This window comes from Humulus lupulus, chromosome 7 (assembly GCF_963169125.1).
Source record: "Humulus lupulus chromosome 7, drHumLupu1.1, whole genome shotgun sequence".
Taxonomy (NCBI): Eukaryota; Viridiplantae; Streptophyta; class Magnoliopsida; order Rosales; family Cannabaceae; genus Humulus; species Humulus lupulus.
In genome coordinates, this window is record NC_084799.1 from 205,518,892 (window position 1) to 205,540,210 (window position 21,319).

The following is a 21,319-nucleotide window of genomic DNA, read 5'->3' on the forward strand; positions in this document are numbered from 1 at the left end:
TTGACTCCTTAACTAAAAAAATTGTACTCTCTTTGTTAATAGGAAGCGAATAACCATGAGGGTATTTGACTCCTTAACTAAAAAAATTATTTTTTGAAAACAAGATGGGTTTGGCGTTGTTTTTATAAAATAATTTTTAGAAACAAAGTTACAAAACAACATAAAATTTTGAGAACAACAGAAAATCTCAAATTTTTTTTGTTTATCTTTTTGTTCTCCCATCACTTTTTTAATTATTATTATCTAACATCACTTATTGTCATATCATTTTCTTAATTGGCTACACACTAACTATAAAAACTGATGTTTTTTTTTAAATAAAAACAAATCAAGTTTGAAATTCAAAATAAAAATATCAAGTTCAAGATTTTTCTTAATTAGTTAATAGATATTTTTCCTGTTAACTAAAATAATCTTGTTAACAGATATTTTAGTACGTAAACCCAAAAAATTCCGTACACGTTTATCATATTTTTTATTTAATTAAAATAAAATCGTTAAAGTTAACGTCAGTTTACTAAAATCTATTAAAATTGACAGAATTTTAAAATAACTTCGTTAAAAGCAAAAATTGCCAAAATAGCGTTAAAATAAAATTAGCACGTTGATCAAGTCTATTGCTGACACGTTTATCATGTTTTTTTATTCATTTAAAATAAATCCGTCAAAGTTAACTTCAGTTTACTTAAATCTGTTAAAATTGACAAAATTTAAAAAAATATATGTTAAAATCAAGAATTACTGTTATCTACACACTTTTTATATAGAAAAGATATATAAAAAGTGTGTATCTAATGCATTCATAGTTTAACCGTTATAAAAAAAATAAAATTATTATATTATTTTAAAAAAAACTATAAACAATGTTTTAGTTTATTTATTTTTAAATACGTTTATGTCATTCCTTTATAATATATAACATTGTTGATTTATTTAAAAAATTATATAATAATTAAAAAAACATAATAAAAACAAACTAATATATTTTTTAAATAATAATATATTGTTCACATTATAGTTTAAAGTTATAAATATGTAAAAAAAAATATTACTGATCTAATTATGCAATAATAATGTACCAGATGCATTAAGAATGTATGAAGACTTAATAATTAATGAGGATATCTATGTAAATTTTAAAAATATAATCCGAGAAAAAATTAATTAATAAATAAACTGTGTATATATTGAAGAAATTCAAATATGAATAGAAGCATGATTTTTAGATTCTGTGTTTTGTCTTATCTGTTTGGATTTTGTATTTTGACAAATTTATTTTTAGACTCATATTTTGTAAAATGATTCAAATAGATCTAAAAATCTAATTTTGATAAATAAAAAATTAACTATAAACAATATAGTTGTAAAACAAATTTTTTGTTTTAAATTGTTAATTTAGTGAATTATTTATAATTTTAGCTCAGAAAATTTTGACTAAAATCGACTTTAAGTGTCTATTTAAACTATTTTACAAAACATAAAATCTAAAAAATAATTTGTCAAAATATAATCCAAATATATAAAAATACATTAACTTTTTAATTTATTTGTAAGTAAATAATATTCTCAATTATTATTGTTACTATTTATTTTGAATGGTATAATTCTGAATTCACTGTTCAAAGATCCTATCCTATCTTATTGGTATAATTAGTCAAAATTTATCAATGAATCTGAATCTTGACGATATTCTCCACCATTTTAGAGAGTGAAATTACTCTAATCTCATACGCAGGTGACTTAACAAGCCACGACAAACACTAACCGAACCAACACCTCACCTTTCTTATTGGTCGGTGACGAAAATGGTGTGTGAGATTATCTGGACCCCACCCCAACACAACACTAACGAATAAGACAAGAGTTTCACTTACACAAAGGGCCAAGCTAATTAAATCAGGTTTCTGAAAAAACCTCAATGGTCCACGTGTAGATCTCTCATTGGACAGAGGATAGATCTATATAAACAAGAGCGTAGATTCATGAAATTTCATCAGCCTCGACGACCGGACCTGACCGCTCCGGATTCGACCGCTGTGTTAAACTTCGTTTTGATTTGAGTTTGGAGAGCTTTCAAGTCCGTATCAGAGAGACGAGGCCATGGAGAACTGGTTTCAATGGAAGCTTTTCCCTCTTCTTGCGCTACTCGCTTCTTATTTGCTCTTTATCTACGTCCAAAGCTATACCAAGGTCTGTTATTTATTTATTTTTTATTTTTTTAAAATTATTATTTTTTTTTTGGTTTATAATCTTGGGAAAGATATTTCTTTTGTGCCATTTTGGTTGTGATGGAATTGAAAAAGGAAAAAAAAAACTGAATTGATGTGAATTTTTTATATTTGCATAAAAAATGGAATCTTAAAAAATCAAAACTGGAATGTTTTTTTTTAAATATTATTTTTAAATTTTCGTGATTCATTTGTGTGTGTGTGTTTTTAATTGAACACAATAGAAAATTTACAACAGAGGTGAAAAATTATTTAAATTTATGAGACATTTTTGTTTTCTGAAATAATTTTTTTCTTTTTTTATTAAAAAATAGGTTTAGAAGTTTTGTTTTTCTTCTATTTTTGCGAATAATAATTGGTTTAGAAGTTTTGTTTGGTTGCGGCTTCAAATGGGGTGGACTGGATAGTGGATTCAGTTGTCACATGTTGCTGTTCCATTTGGATTTAAAATATTATAAAAATAAAAATACTTTTCGACTTTTTCGTGTAATCCAACTCATGACTAGCCTAATATTGTATTTTATTTTGTATTTTATTTGAAAAATCAAATTTATTTAACTCAGTTGTATAATGTTTTGATGCATATCTTATTATTTCATATTAAAGTAATGATATGTGCACCCAAAATATGCATCAAAACATTATATATAGTGACGTGTCACTGATATTTTTAAATTGTGGGTCTCAATTTTAATAAATGTGATTAGCTAGACTAAACTGCCACGTTATTGTGTATAATATTTTGGTGTATATTTTAGGTGCACGTATCATTACTCTTTCAAATTAAGATTATATATCACCCAAACATTAAACCAACAACCAAATGACATTATTTTTTAAAAGAGTGGGTCATGTTTGAAATAAATGTGATTGGTTAAAAGACACTGCAAATTGATATAATGTTTTGGTGCCCATATTATTACTCTTATTATATTTATTTTATATTTTTAAAAATTTACATATATTATTTGTAAAATGCACATATATGTGTTTGAAATAAAAATGTAAAAGAAAATATAAAAGATGATATGTAATCTTAATTTATAATGTGGAAATGGGGAAAAATGAATATTATTATAAGAGAATGTGGTTTTTTTAAAAAAAACTCTTTTATGAAAAAAATGCATTTAGTAAATTTTATAATCAAAGTATTATTTAAATATTAAATTATTAAAATAAATAAATAATATTTTAAAATATTTTCTAGTTATAAGTTACAAAAATATTTTTTTTAATTTATAATTTATTAATAATTATTTATTTTAAATATTTTTACATTAAATAATATTCAAGTAGATGTATTAAATAATTATAAATTTTCTAATAAGTTAAAATTAGAAACTGGATTGTACTAATATTAGAATTTTTTTAATACTTGTTTCTTCCTTCAAAATAATAATGTTAACAATAATCATTATCAAAATTTATGAAACTTTTTATTATTTTCTTTAATCAGTAAATGTTTTTCTCCAATTTAAAATTTTCTAATTTTAACAAAATATTAATGCTATTCAATTAAAATAATAATAAAATTGTATTTTTACAGAGTTCACAAGACAAATGTAGTTTGCTACCTCAGCAGCATTATTGGATAAGTAGCAAGCGCATTGTGACACCCCAAGGCATTATTTCTGGAGCAGGCATGTTTTCACAACTCATCACCATTTCAATTTTAAATCTCAACAATAAAATAATCAAATATTTATATATATATATATATATATGACAATTCTCCTAGAGGAGCTTCACTTTAAGTCCTACCGGTAAGGCTCTCACTGTTTCTCGACCCCCCTGAACAGTTTTCAGCGCGATTTATTTTATGACCATGTATATTGTAGCTATTTAGAGCATCCTGCAAATTTTCAAAAAATTCCGAATAGTTTACAGTACCGAAAACTAGGTTCAAACATGTTGCTTTCCACGCGCATAAAAAAAATTAGTCACGCGTGCAATAACATGTTTGAACCTAGTTTTTGCTACTGTAAACTATTCGGAATTTTCTGAAAATTTGCAGGATGCCCTAAATAGCTACAATATACAGTCATAAAATAAATTGCGCCGAAAACTGTTCACGGGTCGAGAACACTGAGAGCCCTACCGTTAGGGCTTAAAGTGAAGCCCCTATAGGAGAATTCCCCTATATATATATTTATAGAGTGAGCTTTTTAGGTAGGGGTGCTCCTAGGCGATTTTTATTTTTAGTAATTGGAGAAATTTTAACCATTTTTTTATATGACAGTGTACATAATAGTTATAGTAGGCATCCTGCCAATTCTCAAGAAATTTCGAATAATTTACCGTACTGAAATCATAGTATCATAGTTCAAATAGTCTGTTTTCCACACGTATAAAAAAAAGCAGGCACGCGTACAGCTGACTGTTTGAACTCTGATTTCGACACCATAAATTATTCAGAATTTCCAAAAAATTGGTAAGATACATGTTATAACTATAATGTACGTTATCATGCCAAAAAAATTGGGTTATAATTTCTCAAAATACCGAAAACAGAGAATGCTCCTACGGTAGGAGCAAAAATGATGCTCCTACCTAGAAAAATTCCTATATATATTAAAAAATTAATTTAATTTTAAATATATAGCTAATAGAGTTGAACTTAACATACCCAATTTGCATTTCATTAATATTTTATTTTTATGAAATTTAAATTTAATTAAAGTATTAATAGAATATTTGAATGAGGACAGTTGAGGTTAAAGATGGGAAGATTGTGTCCATAGTGACAGAAGTGGAAAAGCTTTGGAAATCAGAACTACTGCAAATAATTGATTATGGAGATGCTGTTGTTATGCCCGGCTTAGTTGATGTGTAAGATTTTCTTGTTCTTATATTAAGCATAAATTTAGTTTAGAGGAGTATTAGCCATACATATATTTTGTAAAATTTCATTAATTTATAATTTTATAAAAATATGAGCTATTTTAATATAACATAAATGTTGGCTAAAAATGGATTCAACATTATTGAATTATGGTATTTTGTAGGTCCTATATTTGTACTAATTGTGGGGTTGCAGTGGTCTTTTGTCACGATTATAGTTTCATTTGTGAAAATATACAATTTCTTATAAGGGTTTTTTTTTTACAAAATAGTCTATTTTTTAAAGTCATTTTGCACTCTAGTCTAGTTTTAATAATTATTTTATAATTTTGACGGCTAGTCAAAAATTTAGATCGGTGGTCGAAAAATTCAAACAGGCTGGTCGAAAAATTTAGACAACTGGTCGAATTTTAGACAGACTATTTTACAAAAGATTATCAAAAGTAGACCAGAGTACAAAATCCCTTAAAAAAAATGTACATTTTCACCAATTTCTAATCTTATAATGTTATTTAGTTAAATGACATTTTTTTTGATAAGTTTTTACAAAATAACATATTTGCCGAAGTTTCGAGTAAATATGAGAGGGTATTGAGTATGTTTAACAAGGTGTATCAAGAAGGTTATTTTGTAAAAAAAAATTATCTTTCAAAGTGACATTAAAGAAAATATTGCTAATCTTTTTTTTTTTTCATAAGATAAATGTTTCATTTAGTGCCTTCAATTCAAACCCATAATAACTATTTTTGTTTTATAAACATGGTAATTTTCACATACTTTGATTTTAATGGCAGGCATTCACATCTTGATGATCCTGGAAGAGCTGAGTGGGAAGGCTTCCCATCAGGGACTAAAGCAGCAGCTGCTGGTACTCACTACAAAAAATTTTAGTTTTAGTCACAATAAAATTTGTGACTACAAGTAAAAAATTTGTAACTAAAGAAAAATCATCTTACTTATGTTAACACTAAAAAGTCTGTGGCTAAAAGTATTAGTCACAAGAATCACAATTTATTGTCACTAAATGTATTTTTAGTCATAACAAACTTTATTACTAAAAATAATAAGTTGTGACTAAAACTATATTAATGACAACTTGATTAAGTATGTCTTTTTAGTCATAAGAAATTTTTTGTTGTGACTAAAAGTGACATTTAGTCACATAAAATATATGTGTGACTAAAATGTTGACACTAAAGACTACCTTTATTTGTAGTGACTTTAATTTTAATTGCATTTATTCTATAGTCTAGCTTGGCTAACTGATTCTTAAGCCATTGAATTGTGTACTTTAACTTTAGCTTCATATTTAGCTCTGGTAATTTTGTGTTTTTAAGAATCAAACCATATGGTAAACCATTTCTCCAAATACATATTGGACAATAATCATGTTATGTTCATTGAATATTGACATAATTTTTTTTTCTTTCTATAGGTGGTCTAACAACATTGGTTGACATGCCTCTAAATAGTATGCCCTCAACTGTGTCTAGAGATACCTTGAAACTTAAGGTATTAACCTTTGGAACAAAGGGTACTTATTTTCTTTAGTTAAATATAAGTTCTCTTTTGTTCATTGATTTTCTCTCACAGATCTTTTGCACTTTTCTGCTCAATAGCTTAAATCGGCACAGAACAGAATCTTTGTCGATGTTGGTATGTTCTTGAACTCATAATTTGTCATAACAATATTTCAAAAACTACTGATTTCTTAGTCTTCTAAGATTTTTGTTCAATAGGTTTCTGGGGTGGTCTTGTTCCTGAAAATGCATTTAATCCATCTTCTCTTCAAGATCTTTTGAATGCTGGTGTTCTTGGTTTGAAGGTAACTTTTAGACAAGTGAAACAATTCTTGATTATGATAATTTCTTAGTGAAGACTAGTATATGCCATAAGTAGACATGTAAATTATGTAACTTTTTTTTTGGCTTTTGGTTAAGTAGTACCAACTATTCTTCAATATTAGGATTTTGGGATCTTATATAAGTTTATAGCACAAAGGGTCTCCATAGCTAAAGTAAAATTGGAAACTCCAATACAAATAAATTTTATATTTTGGTATATTAAAAATGACATGTTTCTAAAATCTATATGAAATGGTGTATTTTTAAAAAACTCATTAGTAGACATGTAAAAGTGACTTTGTGCTTTCAATATGTGTGTTTTGTGAACTTACATCCTAATCTGGTGAAAGTTTTATTTCTATTATACAGTCTTTTATGTGTCCTTCAGGGATCAATGATTTTCCCATGACAAATGCTAGTCATATTAAGGTATGTTTCACAATTTCCTATTGCTTCTTCTTGTGTGTTCGGTTACAAATATTAAAAGTTATTTGTTACTCAGGAGGGACTATCTGTACTAGCAAAATATAGAAGACCTTTACTTGTACATGCTGAGATTCAGAAAGACCTTGAAACCCCAATGGAACTTGATGATGGCTCTAACGATCCTCGGTCTTATTCGACCTATCTCAAGACTCGACCGCCTGCAATGTAAGATATTTTTTAATCACTTTTTGTTATTGGTTGGCCTAATGAGAATTTTAACATTGAATTTTACTACTCTTTACTTAAACTAGGGAGGAGGAAGCCATTAAGGAACTCTTGACAGTAACAAAGGACACAAGAGTTGGTGGCTCTGCAGAAGGAGCTCATCTTCACATAGTGCACTTGTCTGATTCAACTTCTTCTTTAGATCTCATTAAGGTAACTAATTATTTCTTAGTCTCAGAAATTAGTCCATTTTTCTTCATGATCTATATCTATTGTGCTCTTTGGCAGGAAGCCAAACGCAGTGGCGATAGTGTAACGGTTGAGACTTGCCCCCATTACTTAGCTTTCTCAGCAGAAGAGATTCCTGATGGAGATACACGCTTTAAGTGCGCTCCTCCCATTCGTGATGCAGCCAATAAAGAGAGACTATGGCAAGCCTTAATGGTATGTGACAATTCATGTCTAATTATAAAATCGAGGCGAGGCAGAGAAATTTGACAGATGATTTTGAATTTCATTTTGTTGCAGGAAGGACATATTGACATGTTGAGTTCTGACCATTCGCCTACAGAGCCAAAACTTAAGCTTCTTGATGATGGTAACTTTTTGAGGGCTTGGGGTGGAATATCATCTTTGCAGGTTGGCTCTAGTATTTTTCTTGTAGATATATGATATAATTTTGTGATGTGCTTGGAAAACTAACTGAATTTTCTGTTTTTCTCTCTTTTCTTTTGGAGACCATTTTCAGTTTGTGCTTCCTGTGACATGGACATATGGGAAAAAATATGGAATAACTTTGGAGCAATTAGCTTCATGGTGGAGTGAGAGGCCTGCAAGGCTTGCTGGACTAGAATTGAAGGTAAGTTCATCATTTGGCTAATTCCATCTTCTAGACTCACTAGAATTTGACTCCGAAATATTCACACATGCATCTAACCACTTTGAGTTTTTAAAAATCAAATGTTCAATGTTTATTTTTGCTATTACTGCCAGTTACCTTAAACCTGCTTATCATTTATGTCATGAATACACATGAGAAGATCACTTGACCAACTTTGTTTTTTAAAATGGAAAGTCAAGTTATGTCTCGTGAATTTTAACTCTTGTAGGGATCCATTGAGGTTGGAAACTTTGCAGATTTTGTTGTGTGGGAACCTGAAGTGGAGTTTGAACTCACTCAAGACCATCCTATATACATTAAACATCCTGTATGTCTTTTTTTCTTTGGGGTTAAATTTTACATTATAGTTAAAAGATCATTCTTAATCAATTATTTGATTTTGGATTTGTGTATGTGTAGGGAATCTCAGCTTACATGGGAAGAAAGTTGTACGGAAGAGTTTCGTCAACTTTTGTGAGAGGAAACCTTGTCTTCAAAGAGGGGACTCATGCCAATAGTGCTTGTGGTGTTACAATAGCGGCAACATAGACTTTTTATAACATTATTACTTGGGAATATTATATTAGTAATTGTTGGTAATGTAAATGTGTATAACACCAAATATTGACTGTGTCCTTGTTCATGAATTAAGTTCTTATTATATATTTGTAAGAGGAAGTGAGGCAGGGACTGAGTCTTTTCAAACTGACCAACGTTTCCTCAGCTTTATTACAAAGGTGAATTGATAAGAGCTTAAATCTACTTTGTAAACTCCAATTTTGATATATCTCAGGTACCAATTCTTTTGCTGATTGGTTTATCTTTGTGTAGCTAGATGATTTAGTTGAATCTGATTTTTTTTCCTACCCTTTATTTCTCTGCAACTTCTTGATGATTATTATATATTGTTGAATGTTGAACATTACTATTGAGACAAATGTGGGCACTACCACATGAGTTTTTCCATAAACAAATTGACTGAAAACTACCACATGGTTGCCTTTGTTGTTTTGAGACTTTTTTCTGTCTAAAACAACTTTGGCTGAGGTTGATACAATTAGACCTTCAGAATTTTTGGGAGATAACACAACTCTGGTATCCAGAGAAGGAAGGTTTGAACTGGGATTCTATACTCCAACAGAGAGTTCATCAAAAAATCGTTATCTGGGAATTTGGTATAAGAATATCTCATATGAAAATGTTGTGACGATTCATCTGGCTCGCTGGCTATAGACAACACAGGAAATCTTGTGCTTGTTGGACAGAATAAGAGTGTCATTTGGTCTATGGTTCAGCTCTTGGATAATGGTAACTTGGTTTTGAGAGATGAGAAAGATGAGAATACAAATAACTATTTGTGGGAAAGCTTTGATTATCCTACTGATACAATCATACCCGGAATGAAATTGGGATGAACAGATTTTTACCAATTTGTGTACAAGGATGATGAAATTTACTGCAGTTACGATGATCTCAAAAATTGCCTTGGGCGAGATAATTGAACACACAGAATGGATAGAAGAAGTTGAACGAAAGATATTTGGTTATTGCATTCACAGAGAAATGAAACTATTGGTTTATATGTCTAACAAAAAGTCCTGACTATTTCATTTTTGGTAATACTCCTTTTCACCTCTTGTAATACATGCCAATTTTGTTCTAATAAAAATAGAAGCCAACATTTGCAGATGCTTTTAGAATGGCCTAAGCACTTTCAGATTGTATGTGGAATTGCTAAGGTGCTTCTCTATCTTCGTCATGATTCTAGATTGATAATTATTCATTGATATCTCAAAACTATTAATGTGTTACTTGATGACCAAGATAACTTTTGGTGAGGATCAAAATAGAAGGAAATACGAATAAAGTTGTAGGAACTTAGTAAGTCATTTCTTAAGCACAAATTTATTGCATGGTGATAAGAACATCGTACATATTCCTTTCTCAACATGGTTATGAGATTGGAGATTCATTCTGTAATTTTATTTTATTTTTGGTCTGTTCAGATGGAATTTGCCTTCTTTCCTTGTCTTTTTCCCAAGTAATAAAATTACATATAGAATCTCTATTTATTTTGTTTAAATTTATATATTATTAAGTTGACTAAATGAAATCACCAAATCCGAGTTCAACGTCACTGGGATGACTCGGTAGTCTCTCTTGCAAGAAACTCAGCGAACTGGTTCGAGTACTTGTTCTGCAGTTCTACACTGCCGAAGATCTTCCTCATTTCACGTGACTTTGCTCTGAGTGGCTCTCCTTCCTCGTCTACCATGACTCGCCTGATCGTCTCAGCCACCGAGTCGCATGTAAACGACCCGTTCCGATCATCTCTGGGAATTTCCAACCCGATTCCCGTGTTGTGCAACAGCCTCGCAACCAACCCCATGTCCGAGCTTCCACCGGGAAACAGAACCAACGCACGTCCGAACCCGAGTCCCTCGATCACCGAACTCCACCCGCAATGAGTCAAGAACCCGGCCACCGAAGGATGAGCCAAGATCCTCAGTTGTGGCGCCCAACCCCTCCACACCACACCCCGATCCGAGACCCGGGTTTCGAACCCAGATGGAAGTATGTGCGAACCCAGTTTCCCTTCTACCAATGGGCGATCGTTAATCACCCAAATGAACGGCAGCCCAGATTTCTCTATTCCACGAGCTAACTCGTGCATCATTTCTTCACTCAGACTCAACTCCGAACCGAGCGCAATGTAAAGGACGGAATCACCGTTCTTGGAAGCCAGCCACTGATTCACAGCTTCCCATCTCTCGTCTCCATATTCTCTTGGTTCAGACGGTGGCAACAACCCAATGGGAAGAATCGGTTTTTCGTGAAGAGTCTTGAGAAGACTCAGGGAATCGGGTTCGAACTCGGGGCAAGTCCGGGTGAGTATGATATCGCAGCCCTGAACCACCTCTTTACCTCGCTCAAAATCCGAAACATCGGAGTCCATGCAGTCCCAGTGAGACTCCATCTCGTGCAACTTAAAAGCGACGTCGTAAGGCATTTCCTTCCACCAGTTAGGGACCGACGTGAAGTCCTCCGGTCGGCTCCGAGAACCGCTCGCCGATGTCGACGGTGATCCAAAAAAGGACATTGATGTGGCGTTGACTGTGGAAAAGAAAACTAACTTGATCCCGAGTCGACTCGCGACTGTAGGCAGCCAGTGACAAGCGAAGTCGTGCACGACCCAGTTGATGACTTGGCCCGAGTTTTCCAGAAACTGAGTCAAGCAGGGTTGAAGCCCGTCGTAGGCTCTCTTAAGGAGTGGGACTTCGTGAATCGGTAAGTCGAAGGTTGACTCAGCTCCGTCTGGTAAGCCATCAACGTGGGGCAGCGGAAGCTCAACGAAGGTTATGAGATGAGAGAGATTTTGGGGGATGATGTCTGGGAGACGACGGATGTTTTTTGGGGTGCTAATGAAGGAAATGCGGTGACCCTTTTGAGCTAGCAACTTGGAGAGTTGGAGAAATGGGATTAGGTGACCTTGAGCTAGCCATGGGAATACTGCTATGTGAAGTTGAAGTTTAAAATGGCTGTTTTGTTTCTTCTCCATTTTATTAACAGCTCGATAATGATATGAGTTCTCAGCTCAAGCTTTTAATCAGTGTGTGTGTGTGGTGGTAGTAATGTCATGATTGATGTGATTGATCCAAATCCCATTTCCATACCATATCTTATCTCTGTTCCTCTGCCACCTACTCCTTCTGTTGGTTAAGATCCCAACACCTTCTTTTTAGCCAAGAGAGTTGCTGTACGTTCCGATGGAAATAAATCACGGGCCATATAGTAGCTTATAAAAATAGGCACGTGGCACTTATTTTTTTTATAATTTTTTTTGTCTTTCTCATCAATAGAAAACAATAGCCACTTAAGCTTGTGATTTTTTTCAATTGGAATTAATAGCATTTTTCTTTAGTAAAAACTGTTTGATTAGTATGCGATTAGAATTTAATTTTATGTTTCAAAAAATTAAAAATTTTATGTTTCAAAAAATTAAAAATAAGTAGATCACAATAATTCATGATTGATTAGTTATTTTCTAAAATAAGATCTGAAATATGATTTTAAACTTTTGCATGTATAATTAAAAATAACAAAACATTGTTTTCTCTATTTTTCAATTACTTTTAGGATGTAGTAGTATATATAATATATATTTATATATATATATGAGTATATTTTTAATGATTACTATATATGAATAATTATTTTAATATTATTGGATTAAAATTAATAATCTATATTTATAATTATTAATTAATATTTCTAAACATAAAATCAATGATCTATATTTACTTAATTAAATTTATTGATAAATCAAAATTTAATATTATACAACCTATGTTTATAGAATATATAAAATTAAAATAATATTCAGATTCAATTGAATTAATTACACATTCAAATTTAATACCAATTACAGATTCAATTTTTTAAAAATAAAAAATAATTTACATATATTAAACTAATCATATTTTCAGAGACATATTTTTAATCACTAAATCTTATTTATTCAACCAAACAATCATTTTAAAATCTTACCAAATATGGGTAACCATTTATTACTTGATACAATGCTTATTTGGTAATCATTTTAAAATCTTACCAAATATGGGTTCTCAGCTCAATCATAAATCAATTAGTGTGTGTGGTGGTAGTAATGTCTTGATTCATGTGATTGATCCAAATCCAAATCCAAATCCAAATCCAAATCCCATTTCCATACATAGCTGCCTGTTATTGTCTTATTGGTGCTATTCTCGATAATGGTGATGATGCTTTAATATATATTTTTTAAGCATATAAGGTACAGTTGGTATTGATTAGGTATGACACTACTTTTTTCTTTTCACGTGAAAAAGAACCACACCTAATCCTAGACTAATTATTATTTCTTTGGTTTGTACTAATCTTAATATCACTACATGATGTTGACATATTTCTATGAAAAATGGTTCATTTGACCAGGACTACTAGTATCACTTTGTTTGCCAAATTCTTATTCAACCAAACAATCATATGCTCTCATACATACATTTCAATCACCATTTATTTTTTTATTTGTTTACTATTATATTTACTATTTTTGGCTGTCCACTACCTTTAGTTTATTTTATGCTACGATGAGCTGCAATAATTATGTGAAGATGGAATATTAATTTATTACAACATGTAAAAAAACAATAAAGCATTAGTGGAATTTTTACTTTTGTATAAGTCAAACTTTTAGTGTAGTCTCAGCTAATTAATAATTTGTTTACTAGATTACTTTTGGAGTGCAGATGATGCATTATTTACTTATTTTTCTTACTAATGTTGACATGTAGAAAAATCACTAGATTATTATTTTTGTAATTATTAACATCTTTGATTATTTGTAAAAATTTAAATGAGATGATTGTGTAATTGACTTGTAACTACAACAATTGTTTTTTTTTAAGAACTACCACTAGCTTTTACTGGCTTATATGTTGTTGCTTTCAGGGTTGCAGCTTTGAAGAGCGCCTTATTGTATAGAGAAGAGAGAGAGTACGATGGCTATTGGTAAACTTGGATATAAAAAGGTCATCTAGCAAGAAGGAAAAGATGAAGAAGAAGAAATAACACTTGACTACAATTGGTAATTAAGAAATATTATTATGATAATTTGATAATATATTTTTGTTTTCTATCTCATTTCTTTGATTTGAATGGTTGTTTTACAGCAACCTTCTTTTATTGTTTTTTAAGAGAAAATGAAATAATGAGTAGGGATCTTCGCAAAATGTTGCTTAAACTTTCTCTTCCACTATTATGAATATAGTAGAAATGTAAATGTTCTGAAGAATCATTAGATGATTTATTAGTCCGCTTTAACTAAAAAAAATAACAATCCACTTTCATGTTTTATGGGTCTCCACTCAAGTTAAGTATTAGTAATCCACTTTGATGCTTACATAACATATTATGCACTCATGCCTCGTTGCTTGAAAGTAAAAAAGTTGATAAACTTCTTAAGTTGTGTGAGAAAATCTTTTTATTGTTTTTGTGTTTTGCAATGTGCTGCTGCTATTATCATTAATATATTTTATTTATAATTTGTGTGTTGTAAAAACTATGTAGGGCTGTGATTAATAGCTTAGAGGAAGTGTATTGGACAAGTTTTGTTTATGTTTTTGTTTAAAAAAAAATCAAATGTAATTGTATAAAATACAAGTTGAAATGTTGCCCCTTTTCTCTGTTTTTCTTCTATTTTGCTGCTGAAAATGATGTATTTGATAGCTTAAAAATCAATTTTCTAAAAGAGTGTTGTTGTAGCTTATTGTGAAATATTATATTATATTTATATAAATTCATAGTTGATACTTTATTTTCATGTCTATTAGCAATAAATATATCATATATATGAGTGACAAAAAGAAGAGCCTTGTTGTTATTCAAGATTTCTTTTTAATACATTATTGTAGTGAAATCATAAAAAATCTGTCTTAAGTTAATTTTTTGTCCTTATGTTGATTTTTTTTTCTTCAGCTATATAATTTGTAAATACAGATGTAGATGGTATGATGTTTAATAAATCTATCTCTATTATCGTATGCAATTTTTTTCACAGTAATGTAATTTCCTCACCCCCTTATTGTAATTTTTTCTTATCACGTATTTTTTTTTTGTGTTGCAGAAAATGAGAATGTAAGAATGGATGTTGTATTTTACACCGTTGGGAGTACATTTTGCTTGATGTTGTAAGCCTACTTCAAGTTTTATACATATATTGGCTTTTCAGGAAGTTGGTCACCTACAATAAGGATTGAGCACTGCATCACTATGCCATTATGTTAGTGTGTGTCATTTTAGTAATACCACTGGAGGCTTATAGATGGTTTGGATAGTTACTTGCATCTTTTGCATACAATTACCAATGATGATTTACTATTTTGTAAGCCTAGATTAGGCAAAATATTATAATCTATATTTATTTGTATTATCATGTTTGGTTGACTTTAAGTGTTGTGTTGTTTCTTTTCTTTTTAGTATTGTGTAAGTGAAAGAAACAAATGATACATAATTTAATATATATTCGACAATAGTTAAAGCTTATCCATTAATAAAAATAAGACAAGAAAAGTGTTATTATAAAGTATACTATAATACAATTTTGTAAGCCGCAAAAAGTGTTATATAAAACATTATAAACAGCATAAAGAAACACTTATTAATTAATTGAAATAACACATAAAAAGTATTATCATAGACTATAGAATAACATTCTCTATAACTATGGAAAAGTGTTATGCAAAGTGACTTTCCTTAATTAAGACATTGAAAAATGTTATGGTATGTATTTGATAATACTTTTTTGGTGTTGTGGAAATGGGTCTTTGGTGTAGTCTGGACCTCTTGTGAGGGCCATGAACCTGTTTGGCCCTGCCACATGTCATATGTGGAAAATATGGATAACAATAATGATATTTTTATAATATTTGAATTTATATTAATATAATTGATAAATATCCATTTTAAAAGTTAGTTTTTAAGGTATAATAATCTTTTAAATATTTAGAATATCTCGTTAAAGTTAACAAAACAAATTGTTAAAATCAAGAATTTCCGCTAACTACACACTTTTTATATAGAAGAGATATATACACTAGATACAAGACACATTTGTTTAGTTTTATTTATATAATTTAATAATTATATTTGTTAAATTTGTATCATTGTCATATATATTTCAAATAAATAAATAATATTATATATAAAAGTTAAGAAAATGATATAAACATATTAAATAAAAAATTAAACCTAAAAATTATTTATAATTTTTTTCTATATATATATAATATGATAACTTTTTAAACATAAATGATAATTTTTTTAATAAAAATTAATATTATGTATTATATATTATTATTGTAACGATATTTTATAGTATTTAAATTTTTATTAATATAAGTATTAAATATTTAGTCTTGTATTAAATATTATTGTAATAATAATAAAATTTTATAATATTTAAAGTCATATTAATATAATTAGTAAAAAATTAGAATTATATATTATTATCATAATAATATTTTATAACACTTAAATTTATATTAATATAATTATTAAATATCTAGTTTTGTATTATATATTATTATAATAATGATATTTTATAACATTTGAATTTGAATTAATTAATATAATTATTATGTATGTAATTTTATATTAAATATTATTATAATAATGATATTTTAATATATTTGAATTTATATTAATATAATTAATAAATATCAAATTTTAGTACTTTTAAATATATATTCCATTAAATATTTAGAATATTCCGTAACAAAACAAATCTTTAAAATCAATAATAATTTATATTGTCTACACAAATTTTATATAGAAGAGATATATGAAACTGAGAAATGTAACTTAATACTATACCACCGGTAAACTTATTGTGCCTCTAATTTCAAGCTCTTTAGTGGTTAGGAGGGCATTAGGTGTTAGTTAATGGGACTTCAGATTAATGACTTTACATGTAACCGTTTCTTCCATGTTTTCTATTTGCTCTTTCTTTCTTTTATTTATATATATATATACATATTTGGAAGACTTCTCAATGGTTACTACCTATAGATGGGTACTAATAATTATGATGATTTAGCAACAAAGTGACTTGGTATAACAAGTCACCAACAAGTAAACATTTTTTTTCTACATTAATTTCGAATTTAATTAAATTTTTTTCCTATAATTAATAGTGTTTCGAACCAATGAGAAATAATAGCTATATTTTGAAATTGACATGCATTTGAAAAATGAAAAGCTTACAATATTATATTTTCATAATAAATACACGTTTTTCATCCGGTAATCTTTCAAAAAAGTTGAAAAAAATCAAAATTTACTTTTAGAAATATTAATTAACAACTATAAATATAGATCATTGATCTTAATCCAATTGTTAACATTAAAGTAACCATCCATGGGTAGTAATCATTAAGAGTGCACCCATACATATTTATAGGAAACTATTGAATATTGTAAAGAGATAGACAAAAAGAGCTAGAGGTTGTAACACTGGTTTTACAAGATTGTATAGGTTTTCTTATTGTTTTGAGGTTTTAATCTTCACAACTTCTAATAATTCATTTGAGAGAAGCGAAAGCCAATATGAAGACTTGGAGCTTCCATTGTTTGATCTACATACAATCATTCCTGCCACTAGTAATTTTTCAGAGAATAATAAGCTTGGAGAGGGTGGTTTTGGACCTATATACAAAGTAAGTTAGTAAGTTCTCATTTACCAGCTTCAGAATATTCTCTATTCTTTTTACTAGATATCGATTGGTAATTAAAGATTGAAATAAGTAAATAATTACATTTATTATGATATATTAGGGTATACATTGAAGGAGGTCAAGAAATTGCTGTGAAGAGACTATCAATGTGTTCTGGACAAGGAGTCACTGAGTTTAAAAATGAAATTAAACTAATTGCCAAGCTTCAACATCGGAATCTTGTAAAGATATTTGGTTATTGTATTCATAGAGAAATGAAATTATTAATTTATGAGTATATGTCCAACAAAATTCTTGACCATTTTATCTTTGGTAAGACTATTTTCACCTCTTTTAATACATGCCATGTTCTATAAATATATATTTTCTTATTTTGTTTTAATAAAATTAGAAACTAATATTTGCAGATGAAAGGCAAAGCATACTATTAGAATGGCCTAAACGTTTTGAGATTATATGTGGAATTGCTAAGGGGCTTCTCTATCTTCATCATGATTCTAGATTGAGAATTATACATCGAGATCTCAAAGCCAGTAATGTGTTACTTGATAAAAACATGAATCCCAAAATTTCAGACATTGGTTTGGCCGCTAGAACTTTCGGAGGGGACCAAACAGAAGGAAACACAAGCATAGTAGTAGGAACCTAGTAAGTCATTTGCAAAAACTTTTTAGTTTCTTTTATATAAATCTATTGTATACTTACAAATAATGTTATGCAAATGTAGTGGTTATATGGCGCCAGAATATATCTCCGATGGTCTATTCTCAATAAAATCTGGCGTGTTTAGCTTTGGTACATTAATCCTAGAAATCATAAGTGGAAAGAAGAGTAGAGGCCTTTACGATGAAAATAATGGTCTTAACCTCATTGGATTGGTAAGTGTACATACGAAAAAACTTCATTAATGCTACATTAATAGCGTGACACTTTGCCTTTCTTATTTATGCTTATATAATATTTTCCAGGCATAGACTTTGATGACAGAAGGCAATGAATTTAAACTTATTGACAAGTGCTTGTTAAAAGATCAATATGGCAACATGGAAGAAGCATTACGTTGCATCCACATTGGTCTCTTGTGTGTGCAACAAAAGCCTATTGATAGGCCTAATATGTCTTCTGATATTCTAATGTTGAGTGGTGAAAAAGTGTTGCCTCAGCCAAGACCACCAGCCTATTTCACTATCATAGATTTTTGGGAAGGGAATCATTCCTCCTCTGCAAGGCCCCCATCATACAATGGAAGCATAACAGTTGTCGAGGCACGATAGGGAATTCATACATCAAATCGCAGTTTGCCATGTAAATTTTGATTTATGTTTATTTGGTTTAGAATTGCAATGATCATTAGTATTATTAGTCTATATGTAGCATATGAATGGATGGATGTTTGAAATTCAAACCTAGATGAATGGTTCTTAGATCCCTGTGCTAATCATGACAATACAAATGATTATTGGACCTTTTCTTGATTATAATTAGCCATTAGTACACCTATTGCCTAGTAGTGATAGGCAAGAGTTTGAGAAACTGATAGTTTCCTATTAGGATTATCAAACTTATAGTTTCTAGATTATATTTAAAGCCATTTTATAGATATGAAATTCCACCAAAAATCTTCAAACTGATGCTTAACCTGAGAAAACTCAAAATTTGATATGGCTTTTTGCAAGACAAATTTTGATTGGCTGACTTGTATTAAAAATATAATATCTCAACCAGCCACCAATTAGTGTCCACAAGTGTAGATAAATAATAGTAAATTTGAATTTAAATGTATAGAAAATACTAGTTTGGACATTTTTTTTCGAACATACGATTATTTTATATGTTTTGTTAGATGATAATTCAGATTATTTTATATGTTTTGTTAGATGATAATTCAGATCATGCGTTTTGCAGAAAAGATCAAAATGATACTCTGAGTCTGATCTTGATCAAATAATTTACCAATATGGCCAAAATACCCCTATTTATTTAAAAAATTAATTAATGAAATTAAGAAAATATATTTTAATAATAATAAAATTATTATTATTAAGAAAAAACTAAAACAATTATTTTAATTAAATAAAAATGGGTAAATATAGGTTGTGTTTGGTAAATTTTATGTTTTTGAATTTTTTAAACATGAAAATGGAAATATTATTTTTATTTTTGTTTTTTTATTTTAAAAAAATAAAAATATGTATAGTAACTATTTTTGTTTTTAGTTTTAAGAAAAAAAAAATAATAAATGCGTTTGATAACTTTTATTTTTATTTTTTGTTTAACAATATAAAATGAAGTGTTGATTTGAAGAAGAGAAGAAAAAAAATAAATGAAAAGTCGAAAACGGTTTAAAAAAATTTTGAAAGTGAAAATTTTCTATTTTCAAAATTTAATGAATTTTATTTAAAATTTTAAAAAAATAATAAATAAAAATAGAGTTACCAAACACTGTTTTATGTTTAATTGTCAAATTTTTAATTAATTAAATAAAAACTATTTTTTTAAGTATTACCGAACAACAACATACTATTTTGGACCCTATATTTTGTAAAAGTTACCGATCAGACCTTCTCGTTTATTAAATGACAATTCAGATCTTGCGTTTTGTAAATAGATAAAATAGTATCCTGGGCTTTATTTTGGTCAAACTTTTTTCAATATGACCAAAATGCACTTACATATTTTGTTTAATAAATTAAATTACATAAAATAAAGCAATATTAAATTAAAAATAAATGGAGATTGAAAAAAAACAAAAACAAAAAACTTTTTTTTCAATAAAAAATTTAAACAAAATATAATTAAAAAAAACTAATCAAAACCCTAACGCTAAAGTATTAACCATATACCCAAATAAAAATATGAATTCATTAACAATATACACATTAATAATACAACAACTTCAACCAAAAAAAAATTCAAACGCAGAGACCATTCCAATGATACTTGATCGAAATTGATAACTAATCAAGTTCAAAAAAAACCTTCATCAAGAATACAAGATTTGATGTTCAAACTCTGCAAGATAAAATGTTCAAAGCAATTAAATTTGTATTAGATCTAATACGTCTAAGCCATCTATCGCACCCAACTTCCATCCACCCACCTGAGTTCCAAGATTCTTAATATTGCTATTCTTTGACACATCATCATGCCCAAAAAATGGGTATAACAATAACCATGTAGCATTAGATGGTAGACTTTGGTGGATAAAACATTGGCAGCCTTTGAAACCATAGATATATTTGGTTTGAACAACACAATGATATAGGTAGGGATGTTAATTTTCCCCACAGGGACGGGGCCCCGTGGGTACTCACTCCTAGTGGGCGGGGATTCCCCACCTAAACGGGGAACAGGGCGAGGATCGGGGCCATTTTCAAACCCCGAATGTTAAATGGGGCGGGGACGAGGATAACACTCCATGCCCCGATGGGGCCTCGTTTTATGTTTTTATTAATTAATTTATAATATTTTTAAAATTTATTTTACATATGTCTTATGTGATTTTGTAGAATATTAATAACTTTTTAAATATTTTTTATTTTATTTTGTACATATTTAATACTTTGACTGATTAATATAGTGTAATAAATATTAATTTTAGGT

The 21,319-nt window shown here is 29.1% G+C and overlaps 2 protein-coding genes and 1 pseudogene across 2 annotated transcripts; 2 read left to right on the forward strand and 1 right to left on the reverse strand.

Annotated features, from left to right (window-relative positions):
• Positions 1–1,975: 1,975 nt before the first annotated feature.
• Positions 1,976–9,256, forward strand: LOC133789220 (allantoinase-like). Its single transcript, XM_062226981.1, has 15 exons — positions 1,976–2,190; positions 3,775–3,868; positions 4,937–5,057; positions 5,864–5,937; positions 6,505–6,581; positions 6,689–6,725; positions 6,809–6,894; positions 7,283–7,342; positions 7,416–7,564; positions 7,651–7,777; positions 7,853–8,008; positions 8,093–8,203; positions 8,313–8,423; positions 8,674–8,772; positions 8,865–9,256. Exons 1-15 carry the CDS (start codon positions 2,101–2,103, stop codon positions 8,991–8,993), a joined length of 1,521 nt encoding a protein of 506 aa, XP_062082965.1. The 5' UTR covers positions 1,976–2,100; the 3' UTR covers positions 8,994–9,256.
• A 1,076-nt stretch (positions 9,257–10,332) lies between these two features.
• LOC133789226 (UDP-glycosyltransferase 91C1-like) lies at positions 10,333–12,038 on the reverse strand. Its single transcript, XM_062226991.1, has one exon. It carries the CDS (start codon positions 12,001–12,003, stop codon positions 10,579–10,581), a length of 1,425 nt encoding a protein of 474 aa, XP_062082975.1. The 5' UTR covers positions 12,004–12,038; the 3' UTR covers positions 10,333–10,578.
• A 1,023-nt stretch (positions 12,039–13,061) lies between these two features.
• Positions 13,062–18,990, forward strand: LOC133792642 (G-type lectin S-receptor-like serine/threonine-protein kinase At4g27290; annotated as a pseudogene).
• Positions 18,991–21,319: the final 2,329 nt, after the last annotated feature.